This window comes from Rattus norvegicus, chromosome 5, assembly GCF_021556685.1.
Source record: "Rattus norvegicus strain SHRSP/BbbUtx chromosome 5, alternate assembly SHRSP_T2T, whole genome shotgun sequence".
NCBI lineage: Eukaryota > Metazoa > Chordata > Mammalia > Rodentia > Muridae > Rattus > Rattus norvegicus.
Genome location: NC_141538.1, coordinates 52,235,313 through 52,247,945, shown reverse-complemented (window position 1 = coordinate 52,247,945; position 12,633 = coordinate 52,235,313). Strand labels below are relative to the sequence as shown.

At 42.3% G+C, this 12,633-nt stretch overlaps 1 protein-coding gene across 4 annotated transcripts in view; it reads right to left on the bottom strand.

Moving 5' to 3' along the window:
- The window catches only part of Casp8ap2 (caspase 8 associated protein 2), a 37,613-nt gene extending 29,116 nt beyond the window's left edge, over positions 1–8,497 (bottom strand). Inside the window, exons 1-3 of one of the 4 annotated variants that reach the window (XM_087548852.1) lie at positions 8,464–8,497; positions 2,243–2,304; positions 274–356 (exon numbers count right to left, since the gene is read on the bottom strand). In XM_087548852.1, coding sequence (XP_087404978.1) covers positions 274–328 — 55 coding nt within the window. In that variant the 5' untranslated portion in view covers positions 329–356; positions 2,243–2,304; positions 8,464–8,497. 4 annotated transcript variants of the gene reach the window in all.
- Between the last annotated feature and the right edge of the window lie 4,136 nt (positions 8,498–12,633).

Genomic DNA, 12,633 nt, shown 5'->3' with positions numbered 1-12,633 from the left:
AAAAAAATAAAAGCAAAAACCAAGAAAAAGGTTCACATTTAATAAGTACTCCCTATGTTCCAAGTATTTTGCTATGTTAAGTCACGTACAGGAAGAAAAGTTGAGGCGCATTTCCCTTTAGAATAAGTAAATGGTTTTATAATTGAGGTTAGGGCTATCACTGTGACAGAACATGTTCCTATCATTTGAAAGGCCCTGGTTCTAAACTCACAGCACCAAAGCTTAGAAAGAAACGAAGAGTACATAAATTCAGAGACAACTGAGAGTTCTTACCAGGACAGACATCAAACAAACCCGTTCCATCACCATTGTCATCATCTGCTGCCATGGTCCTATATCCTTTTCATAGGTGCCATCTACGGTAGTAAGCATAAAGATTCCCACCATTAGAATAGCTTCAACTTACAAAGCAACCTTCTGATTTGAGTACACTGAATAACTTCATTCTCATTCTAAAAAATCAGGCCAATACAATAAAAAACAAAACAAAACAAAAAAAACTAACATTTTCTGAGTAAAAGTCTAAACTATAAAATGAAACTCTTAATGTTGTTAGTATAGATAGGCCATGAACAAAGTAAATTACATTAATTTTATAAAATAGGCCCCCATCATCACAGGGAGACAAAAAGAATCTCAAAATACAATACAAATTAACTTTTGCACTAAAAAACCATCAGCACTAAAAACAAACACATATACATACATCAAAAAATGCAAATGCTATCCCCTACAGCTCCTGGGAAGAAAGGTAACAGCTTAAGATCCATTGATTCTTAGAACCCATGGTGGAAGGAGAGAACCAACTCCAGCAAGCTGCCCTCTCACCATCCTGAGTGCATGATGTAAGCACATACCTGCCCTCACACACACACCATACACACAAACACAACACCAGTAAGTAAAACATTGAAAATAAAAGGATGCATTCAACCTGAAGTACGGCTCAACAGTAGAACACTTGCAAGCATGTGTAAAGCCCCAGACTCTATAATTAATGTGTTATAAAAATACATAAATAAATAAATAAATAAATAAATAAATAAATAAGAGAGAAAACACAGAGGGCTGGAAAGACTCTCAGCAGGTAAAGTGCTTGTCATGCAAGCCTGATGACTCAAGTTCAATTCTGGAAACCCAGGTGAAGGCAAGAGAGAACCAACTCCACCAAGTTGTTCTCTGCTCTGTGTGGGCTCTCATTAACATGGCATACACATGCTTGCACTCACATCACAAAGGCTCACGCGCACGCACACACACAAACATGACTTTTTAAAAAGACACAAATGCACATGTGTATGTGCATAGACAAAAGGACAAAAGGTACTTTGTTGACTGTTGTGCACAGTTGTGCATCTGTGCCATGGTGTAGAGATACGGAGGTCAGATAACAACTTTTGTGAGTCTATTCTCTTTACACCATGTGAGTCCTGAGGGCTGAACTCAGGTCATCAAGCAACAAATAAACCCAAACTTTTTTTCTTTTTAAATTGCCTTTAGAAGGCCAGTGAGTTGTCTCAGTAAAGATGCTTGCTACCAAGCCTCATGACCTACGTTTAACCTCCAAGGACCCACATGGTGCAAAGAAAGAGCCACTCCACAATATAGAGCTATGCCATAAACCTGTAACTTAAGTGCTACAGAGTCAGAGTCAGAAGGACTAAGAGTTTGAAGCTGTTTTAGTCCACATAGAAAGTTCCAGGTCAGTTTGGGCTACACAGCAAGACTCTATCTCAAAATAAATAAAACAAACAAACAAACAAATAAAGCCAGCTAGCCAGCCAGCCCTTTTTCCCCCTTTGTTTTTTCAAGACATGATTTTACTGTGTAGCTCTGACTGTCCTGAAACTCAGAGATCTGCCTGCCTCTGCTTCCTGTGTGCTGGGATTAAAGACATGTGCCACCATCGCTTGGTAATAAATAAGCTTTTAAAAGTATTTTAGAAAGTTTAAACTCAGTGGTAATGAAGGAAAGGCAAATGAAGAAAACAGGTGTTCTGTGTCAGAGAAGTACTGAAGCCAGGCTTGGAGGCAGAGGCGGTGGCTCTTTGTCCGTTACAGGTCAGCCAGAGTCACACAGTGAACCCTCAGCCACCCCCACCCCCAGGAGACGAGGAGGGGAGGGGGGCACTTCAAGAAGAACCCACACATAGTACTGGCCAAAGCACACAGCACAGCCACACACAGCAACCCCCGAGAACGAAGCTGGACTTGCATGTAGATCTTTACTCTTTCCACCCTACCTTTTCTCTCAATACAGCCAGACTTTGTCTCACAAGGGCTTAAGCCTCGGTTTCTTCACATTCTGTGCAAAATTAAACATAAAAAAGGCCAGAGCCATTAAGTCAGTCAGGATAAAATCTACCCAAATGGTGGCTCACAACCATCTGTAACTCCACTTTCAGAGGGTCTAAAACCCTCTCTTGGCTTCCATGAACAGCAGACTTGCATGCAGTGCATAGTGGTACACACACCCATACATACAAAATTATAAAAATAACTTTTAAAGACATGTTAGGTTTCTTAATAAATAAATATACCAAGAAGTATATTTTGCCTTCTATAACCATTAAATTAGGATCCAGAAATTTCACAGTCAGCAAGTACAATGCTCTGGTTTCAATCCTTACTACCAAAAAAACCCAAACAACCAAACAAAAAAAATTAAGAGAACTTTAACATATCATGCCAGAGCAGAAATGGCTGTATGGACAATTTCTAAAGTATTCCATGTCGTCACCCTCTTGGAACACAGGCAGCAAGTGAGTGTCAACTCCACAGCATCTTACTTTGATCATTCCGTTTCCTCTTAGGACAGTGACCCAAACAGCAACCACAGAAGAAATGGTCTTTGTCTACAGAGAACTAATCTTATCCGTCAACACACTGAGCTTACTACACTCAGCAATAACCACGCCAAGCTGCTTTAGTGTGCATGCATACCCGTGTGCTTAGTACATGCATGTCTATCCATGTGTAGCCAGATAGTCATGTTGGTGTCTTTCTTAACCTCTTTTCACCATGTTTTTAGACCTGGTCTCTATATCTGCTCACTGATTTGGCAAGACCAGCTGGGCACCAAACTCCAGGTATCCACCAGTCTCTGTCTTGCCAGCACTAATATAGCCATGTGATGTCTGGCTGTTCAATTGGGGTTCTAGCGATCTGAATGTATATCCACATGTTTAATCAGCGACTTACCAACTGAGCTATCTCCCTGGGCCCCCTAATTTGCTATCGTAAATGACAGCCTACATCAGAAACACCTGGAAGAACTAAAATACAAGACCAATACTGGTTCCTTCCTTAAAGTTTTCTAGGCTTAGAATTGATAATTTTTATTTTAATGTTTAGACCATCTTTAAGTCAGTGTTATTGGGGATAGAGACAGCTCAAGAGGACTTGCTGCTCTGACAGAGGACCAGAGCTCTGTTCCCAGCACCTACATCAAGTGGCTCACAAGCACCTATAACTCCAGCTCCAGGGGATCTGACACCCTCTTCTGGACTCCTTAGGCAGAGGCGATCAGTGCACATAACCCCTTCCCTCCACATGTACAGTTTCAAAATAATATTCTAAATCAGTGTCATCAAACAGCTTCCTATGACAGTCAAAATGCTGTGCTATCAATAGAGTAGCTATAAGCATATGTAGCCATTGATAAATGAAATATACACAAGATTATGTGTAGTTTTCTACTTCTGTTTTTACAAGTTACATCAAACAGTGGCTTGAATAACACAAAGTATTTTTATAGCTCTGGAGGATAAAAAAAAAAATCTTACTGATCTACAATCAAGATGCCTTCAGGGCTGTGGGTCTATGGGGGCTGAGAGAGGCTGTTGACATTTTCCAGTTTCTAAAAGCACCTGCTGAGCTAGAGCCTCTCTCTCTACCTGCTCTCTCTAGGCCCCAATCATCACATGGACAATCCTAACACTACTCTTCCTCTTCCTCTCTCATTAGAACCTGGGTGACAGATTCTGGGATCACTTAAATACAGGACAGTTCTCCCCACCTCAAAATCCTTAGTCGTGAGAGGAAATGTAGCCCAATCAGTAGAGTGCTTGCCTATCATACACAAAGTCTACTTATAATCCCAGCACTCAGAGGCAGACTCTCGACTACTTCAAGGCCAGCCTGGATACATGACACTCTGCCTCAAAGCAAAATCCTTAAACATATCTCTAAAATCTCTTGCTATCTGTGCTAATATATTTACAGATGGCAGGCATGAAATCAGCTATCTTTCAGGGCCATAATGAACTGATTTTTTTTTTTTTTTTTTTTTTTTTTGTGGTAGGGAGTGTACAAGACACAGTTTTTCTATGTAACCCTGGCTCTTCTAGAACTCACTCTGTAGACCAGACTGTCCTGGAACTTGAGATCCTCTTGACTCTGCCCAGAAAAATTTTAAATAATTTAAATAACAACACTGTAACCAACGGATAATAGTTAAGACTACAGATGACCTGAGGTAGGGATTGAGTTTCATATACTCAATATATACACATGAACGCAAATATTTACTAACCCCCCCCCCAAAAAAAAGACTAAAGGAGCCAAAATAGTTAAGTTCATAGTTTATTTTTATGATGACTCCATTGGTCTCACTCATGGCCTAGGTAGTCTCATGAAAAGTTCTACCTAGAGGATTTCAGAGCTATGGTTAGTACAAGATCAGTAACAAACTACAAATGTATGAGTAATTTCCAAAGGCTATGAATTCAGATATTCTTTTATAGAAGCATTGCCTATAGCAATTCTTGCTCAAAAACCTGCCCATAACTTGCTCAAATTCCTTACTTTGACTTAAACTGGTATCTTTCTAGTCACCTTTATTATTGCCAAAATTCTGAGGATTCTGTTTGTAGACATATTTTCGACACCACCTCACCAGATCTATTCTGTATCAAGTCTATCTATGAGTTCACATACAAATGAGTGCAGTCACGAATGTTCAGTTTAAAATGTGTGAAAGCAAGATTAGAATGAGGCTTTAGAGAACCAAGAAACAGTTTATATGTCTAAGATACTTGAACTCTCTCCAGTAGAGACTGGAGGATCACTAAATTCTAAAGCAGAGGCTAACATAACTAAATTCACATTTCAGATGCTAGTGGCCAGGAGCTAGACAGAAAAGACCATCCAACAGTAGAATACACGTCTAGTCTCAGCAGCTGCAAGGCTGAATCAGGAGCCACGGTAAGATCCTATCTCAAAACAAGCATAAGAAAACTGTGCAAGACAAGTAAGGAGTCAAAGACTTAGCAAAAGACAAAGTATAGCTCTGAGAGATTTCTGTGGTAAAGCAGCTCTATTTCATGCAAACCTATTCAAATGTCCACTCTTTCTGATTTGAAATTTCCTTCACATCAAAACTTGAGCTGTCCTTAGAATATACATATATAACATACAAAATATATATTATAATATACACATATTTAATACATGTTATATTATTATTAATATACATTTGTATATATGTTGTGTTTGTACACAAATGAAGGTCTTCCACTGACTTGGAATTTATTCTCTCCTTCTATCATGTGTGTCAACCTCAGTTAGCTTGTCAGGTTTAGCATCAGCCATTTCTACTGGCTAAGCTATCCCACCCATCCTGAGCTGTCTTCAAAATAGCAATCTGATCGTGTTCTTGCTAATCTTAGGACAATGAACACACTTGTTAACAGTTCTGCAGAGGTCCTGCATACCAGACCTGTACCTGTGAACCAGTGTTATTCTATACATGATTTTTCTGTCCCCAGCAGTCTATGCGGATGACACAAGAAGCTCTAGGAACATACTTGTTCCCTCCCAGTCGGCAACTCTGAACAGTGCTGTCTGCTCAATAACTGATATTCTGGCCTAAGTAATATCCCCTAGTCTCTCTCTCGCCCCACTAGGTCAGGACCTCTGATATATTCTTTTTTGGGTTTTAGGAAGCTTATGGGTGAGAGCATTGAGAAAGGGCTCTCCATGTAGCCCTGGCCATACAGGAATTCAATCTATACACAAGGCAGTGTGCAAACTCAGAGATCCCCTTGCCTCTGCTCCCCGAGTGCTGGGACGAAGGGCGTGCACCACTTGGCCTCACACTGTTATCCATCCTTATACCACCATGTCCTTTCCCTATATGATCTCTTTCCACAGTTCAACTGCTACAGGATATTTATCACACTGTGAATCCCAGGATCTTGTTATTTACTGAAAAGCCCTGGCTGGAATACACCTTTAATCCAAACAATGAAAGTCAAGATAAGTTTGTAGAAGGAAGCACCCATGTTCAAAAGTGATGTCTGATCGAGTGGCAAAGTGCTGAATCAGAGAAACACTGGACAGAACATAACATGCTCAACTCTCACAAGAGAGGAAAGGGAAGCTACTTAAGAGAGCAGTGCATCGAGATTTAAAAAAAAAAAAAAAAACGAAAAAGGGAGAGGAAGCAGCTTTACTGGGACAATTGTACAGAGGCAGGTTACAGAGAGAGAACCAGCTAGAGACAGGAAGATAGAAGAAGCCAGCCAGAGTTCAAAAGGAATGAGAAAAGGTAAGCTCATTCAGCAGTAAGTCTGGGAGGCTGGAAACACTCCATGCTTACTTAAAACTGTACAGCAGCTAGAAGCTTCCAGGACAAGGTCTAAGTTAGCAGACTGAGGCAGTAAGCCTTGGAGATAACAATTACATCAGGTGAATAAAGTCACGTTTAAATTCAACTCTACATTCCTGTGGGACTTGAGAAAGAAAATGTCCATCTTGTTGACGAAATAGACCCAGGTGGACAAGGATCATCCGTTTTGTTCCCTACCATTCTCAGCTCTGAGCATAGTCTGCCATAGTGGTAAGTAATAAAATAATCATTTGTTCAGCTAACAAAATTCCAACTTAGTTAAAGATGATTCTGAAATTTCTACCCTGATAAGGTGGAAGACATTCTTTTAATGGCAATAGAGAAATAAAGAAGATCCAGTGAATTATTTGTACTACAATCAGGTGAAAATGTCTGACCAGATTGGAAATAGAGTTCTTAAAAGAAAAAGTCAGTTAACATGATTGATATGATTTGGGACTCATTAGCATCATAGAGACAGGTAATTAAAAGACACAATTACAGGTCAGAGAGTCTCCCCGGGGAAGAAAAAAGGGCAAACAAATAGAAGAAGAAAAGAAAAAAAGACCTTTCTATGTTTCTTCTCATCTCCCATCCGAATTACTACTGAGAGGAGTGGTACATCTTTGAAACATGCAGGGGGCAAGTTTTAAAAAACAAGAAGCTAATGATTAATAACAGCTGCTGGGCTAAAAACGTTGCTCAGTTGTGTGCAGTCCTCACAGGCTTTGGACATGCCAGTCCCTAGCACCAAAATGTTAGACTTAATAATTGTTACAGGTTGATACCCATTTATCTGGAGGGATAAACAGCTCCAACAGACTCATAAGCAAACTCGCAGAGACAGGGCCATCTAGTCTTTCTGAAAGCAGTATGAAGGAAGTTCAAATTTTCCAAAACAGAAAACCATACTTTTGTAGGGGGGATTTAAAAAAAAAAAAAAAAAAGGCAAACGCTAAAAGGCAAGTCTCATTCTAGGTTCTGAGGATGAGAAGGACATGAAAAGCGGCATATGGTGCACCTTTACTATGAGTCAAGTATTGATAGAAATGCTCTAGAGTACTGATTCACTTTAAATTATCCTGAAGTTCCTATTAAGTTCGTATTACTCCTTATCCCATTTAAATAGATGAGAAAACGAACAGCGACAATTAGAATATCTGCTGTGACCAACAGCTAGAAAAGTGGAGAGCTGGGATAAGTTCCAGTCAGATGTCAAAAAAGTCAAAAACATTCCTTAAAGTATAAATCTCTGGGCATCTCCTGAAAGATGGCAGGAAATGCTATGGGGTATAGTAGTAATAGATCCAAGAAGTCTTGCCTAATGGCCTATTCCCTTCCAAAGAGGAGCTGAAGCTCATAGGAGGAAGGCCTTAAGCAAAAGGTCTGGTGTTGGGGTGGAGAGAACAGAAAAGACCGCCAAGATGACCCTGAAGCACAAATGCTTCCTGAGGATTCTACGTTCACATCCTCGCTCCCATGTCAGGGATGGTTCTAGGCGCTGCAGAGACCAACACAAACAACTTCTTCTCTCAAGGTATCGGCTTGGGAAACAACCCACGTCAGTGAGCGCCTGACACTCGGGACAGCCCTTTCTCCACACTCACCAAAAGCTCGGAAGTAGGGACCTAGGAGACACGGGTGGGGGAGGGGAGGGGCGCAGTGTAGACCGGGCGATGCTCCGTGTGCTCGCCCCAGAGCCCCTCGAGACTCTCCAAAGGGCGGTCCCCGAGGACAGCAGCTGGCTCCTTGAGGCCCAGCCAGGCACAACCCTTCGCCCACGGCGCAAGCCATCCCAGGCGGCACCCCGCTGCCTCTCCCCAGCAGCCCCGCGACAGGCCCTCAGGAACTTACCCGGCCGGCCAGCCCCGCACAGCGGCCGCTGTCCGGACGCCAGGCGCTCGGCCGTCTCCACCAATCCCAGCCCGCAGTAAGGACGCCAGGGCGGGACCGAGCGCCGACAACCAATTAGATCAGACGCAAAGCACGTCTCGGCGCACACAGCCAGTTCCCGCCATTGAAGGCGGAAAAAAAAAATTCCAGTTGGCGCCAAACTCTGGTACGCTTCCGTGACTCAAAAGGGAAATGGGCGGGCGGTGACCTCAGTGACAACGGGGCGGGATTTCTCCGCGGAAAAGACGTCACCAGAGCGGAAGTGGGGAGGTTCTGGGAAACGCTAATGAAAGGGAAAGTAAGGTCGGATTGTCTTAGCTGTTTTGGCCTAGAGTAAGGAGAAAGTTTGACTGTTAAGTTCTTTAGTCCATAGACTGTGTCTGCTGCGCGCTAGACAGCGTTGAGAACTGGCCTTCAGATGCCATCTTGGACGGTTAAACAGCGCAGAATTACTAATTTAGCAGGATAGACAAGGGTTCTTTTTAATTAAAAAATTTTATACAACAAATTATTTTTATCGTCTTCCCCCTACTCCAACTCATCTCGAATCCCACTTCCCTACTCATGGAACTTCATGTTCTTTCTCTCAAAACAAACAAACAAACAAAAACAAAAACCAATAAGACACAAATAAACAAAGCTAAGACAGTACAAAACTAACAAAAAGCTCAGACACAAAATCAAGGAAATTTTTTTTTTATTCGTCAACTACTCCTGAGCATGGAGCCTTCCCCCAAGATATGGCTGATAGACTAGTGACACTCTACTAAAGAAAACTGATGTCCCCTTTCCCCGCAGGTTTCAATTGCAAATACCTCCTCTGGCTTGAACCCCAACAGGTCTCACGTGGGTTATCAGTCTCTGCATTCATATATGTATTAGTCATGTTGTGTCTGGATGACACTGTTCCTTGGAGTCATCCGACACCACTGGCTGTTGAGAGTCTCTCTGTCTCCTGTTGGGGAATGGATCCCTGATTCTTGAGGCAAAGGGTTGAATGAAGATACCCCACTTAGGGCTAAGTGTACCAAAGATTCACTCTGCCCATTGCTAGTTGCTTCCTACTGTAAGAAGTGTCTCTGATGAGACTTGAATAAAGCAGTGATTTAGGGGAATAGCACTATGTTGTGGTGAATATTTTATTGCCCTTAGCAGGATCATAGTAGTAGTTTCCCCCCTGAGCCTATGAACTGTCTAATCTCAGGTTCTTGGCCATTTGAGCACTGTCAGATATGGTCTCATCGAGGGAACCTTAAATCCACACAGAAAGTGGTTTGTTATTCCTATAGCATGCATGCCACTTTTGCACCAGTATGTGCAGGGACTCATGGAGTTGAGCTGGCCTAGCCGCCTCGAGAGACATGCATCACGGGTTTCTCAGCTTGGAGTCCGTGGCTCCCAGAGCACAATGTGCCTTCCGGTTCCTGAGAGACCAGATGCACTCCATCAGGCAGTGAGGCACTCAGAACTCTTTGCATTTCTACGTATGGCCCCTCAGATGTCAAGAAAACAGGGAAAGAAGCTTAATGGGAAAATTGGTCTTAGACATTAGTCTTGTGTAGCTTTTGTAGTTTGCATGCATCACTGTATCCTGGCAACAACAGCTGTATTGATCCTGGTAATTGCCATATACCCTGTTCCTGGAAAAGGTATAAAAAGTCTAATTGCTCTTAAAATTGCCACAGCTTAAGTTTTACTATGGACGCCCCAGCTAACCTAGTTTAATTTCTAACGGCCATTTCTACCTTGGCCTAGTAAGTAAACGCAGGAACATACAAGTATGTCTTGCAGGCATTCCTGTTGGAAGTGGTGGGGTCTATAACTGGGCAATACTGATGATTTCCTTTCACTTCCAGTAGCATCCAGAATACCTCTCCATTGCCATGAATATGAATCAGTAGAGATGATGCTTCCAGTTGTGCACCAGATTAACTTTTCCATGTTCTTAAATATGGGTTTGGTATTTTCACCTCATAGTGGTAGAGAATGAGTTCATAGTGCATGCTAAGCAAGTGATCGGCCACCAAGCTACACCTAGCTCAGTACTTATGCAAATAAAAATGTATTCATATTCTTTAGATGAAAGAATAAGTTTTGACTATTTCATTTAATGAGGTATCTTATGACTGGGGTGATGGCTTTGCAAGTAAAATGCTTTCCACATAAGGGCGAAATTTGAATCTTCAGAACCGATGTAAAGACTTATTTATTTATTATATATAAGTACACTGTAGCTGTCTTCAGACGCATCAGAAGAGGGCATTTGATCCCATTACAGATGGTTGTGAGCCACCATGTGATTGCTGGGAATTGAACTCAGGACCTCTGGAAAAGCAGCCAGTGCCCTTAGCCACTGAGCCATCTCTCCAGCCTTTCAGAACCCATGTAAATACTGGGTATGGTGGCCTACCTGTAATTTTGGTGCTCAAGAGGAAGAGACAGGGGATCCCTGGAGCAAGGTAGTTAGCAAGAGCTCTGAGTTTAGGTGAGAGACTGTGCTTCAATATATAATATATAAGTCAGAGAGTCATCAAAGAAGACAATGCCAGTTTCTTTGGCCTCTACATGCACACATACACATGTGCCTATACATATGCAAACATGAAAACACACATACATGTTCACTACACATACATTCGAAAATCTATTTTGGATATTATTTTGTTTTCAGCTTAACTGTTTTTATTTTATGCCTGTGAATATTTTGCTTGCATACATTTCAGACTATACCAAGTGTCATGAAGGCCAGAAGAGAGAGCCTCCACTCCCCGCTCCCTGGAAATGGTATTATGGATGGTTATAAGCTGTCCTGTGGGTGCCAAAGCAGCAAGTGCTCTTAATTCTGACCCTTCCGTCCAGTCTCTTTCTCCCTCCCCCCATAAGCACTACCTTTCATAAAACAGGCTCTCACATAGTCAGGCTGCCGTCAAAGTTACCATGTAGTTGAAGAGTTGAAGATGCTCTTCAGATCCTTGGAGAATATTCTGTATTAGCTAGCTCTCTCTCTCTCTCTCTCTCTCTCTCTCTCTCTCTCTCTCTCTCCCTCCCTCCCTCCTTCCCTCCCTCCCTCCCTTTTCCTCCCTCTGTCCTTCTCTCTCCTTCCCTTCCTCCATTTCTTCACTCTTTCTTCTTCTTCTTTGGTTCTTGGGACAGGGTCTTAGCTGCCTTCAACTCTCTATGCTGTCTAGCCTGCCCTCAAATCTACAATCTTTCTGCCACAGCCTCTCACATGCTGGGATTATAGATGTGCATCACTACACCCCAGCTTTTCAATTATTTTGTCTATGTGGAAATGTGACATTATGTGAATATACCATAGTTGCTTAAATTGACCCCTTATTGGTAGGTACATTGGCAAATGCAAACAATGTGATAATAACTCATCTCACAACGTCATTTCTTCTTTTTTAAGACAGATCTGGCTCTAAGTTTAATTGTAAAACAGCATAGGTTACTAGTCATCTGCAAATAGTGTGTAGTTAGGTATGTCACAGCAGCCCATCTGTCTTCATGTTGGCTGATAGAACCCTTTCCTATGGGGCCTTCACAGGGGCCTGGGCACCTTTGGGAGCCTTAGCTGGAGTTCCAGCCTCTGCCTTGGTTTGAACCTTGGGCTCAAATCCAGCTTCAAATCCAGTTTCCAAGCTTGGGGTGAACATAAAAACAAGACAGCTATGGTCGTGGTTAGGGCCCTTTGGAACACTGGGCTTAGCCACCTCAGGCTTCACAAGGCCTTGATGGCCTCTGCCTATGCACTGCATTTGCAGTGTTTGTCTGCATCTTCCTCAGATCTTCCTGCTGTGGTTCTTGGCAAAGGGCATGTTCCTCAGGAACTTGCGGTCAACTCCTTAAGAGATTTGTATCTTTGTAACTGGGTTTCTTTTTTTCTTTTTTTTTTTTTTTTTTTGGAGCTAGGGACTGAACCCAGGACCTTGCGCTTGCTAGGCAAGCACTCTACCACTGAGCTAAATCCCCAACCCCTGTAACTGGGTTTCTTGATGTTATCCTGTGCCATTTGCAGAATTTGTTGTGTGTGTTGTGGTTCTTGGACTTGACTATGTCTGCATGGTAACCTGAGGTTCTCACAGCACTGGGGATCAGAAGAGCCACATCATTTCTTAATTCCAGGCT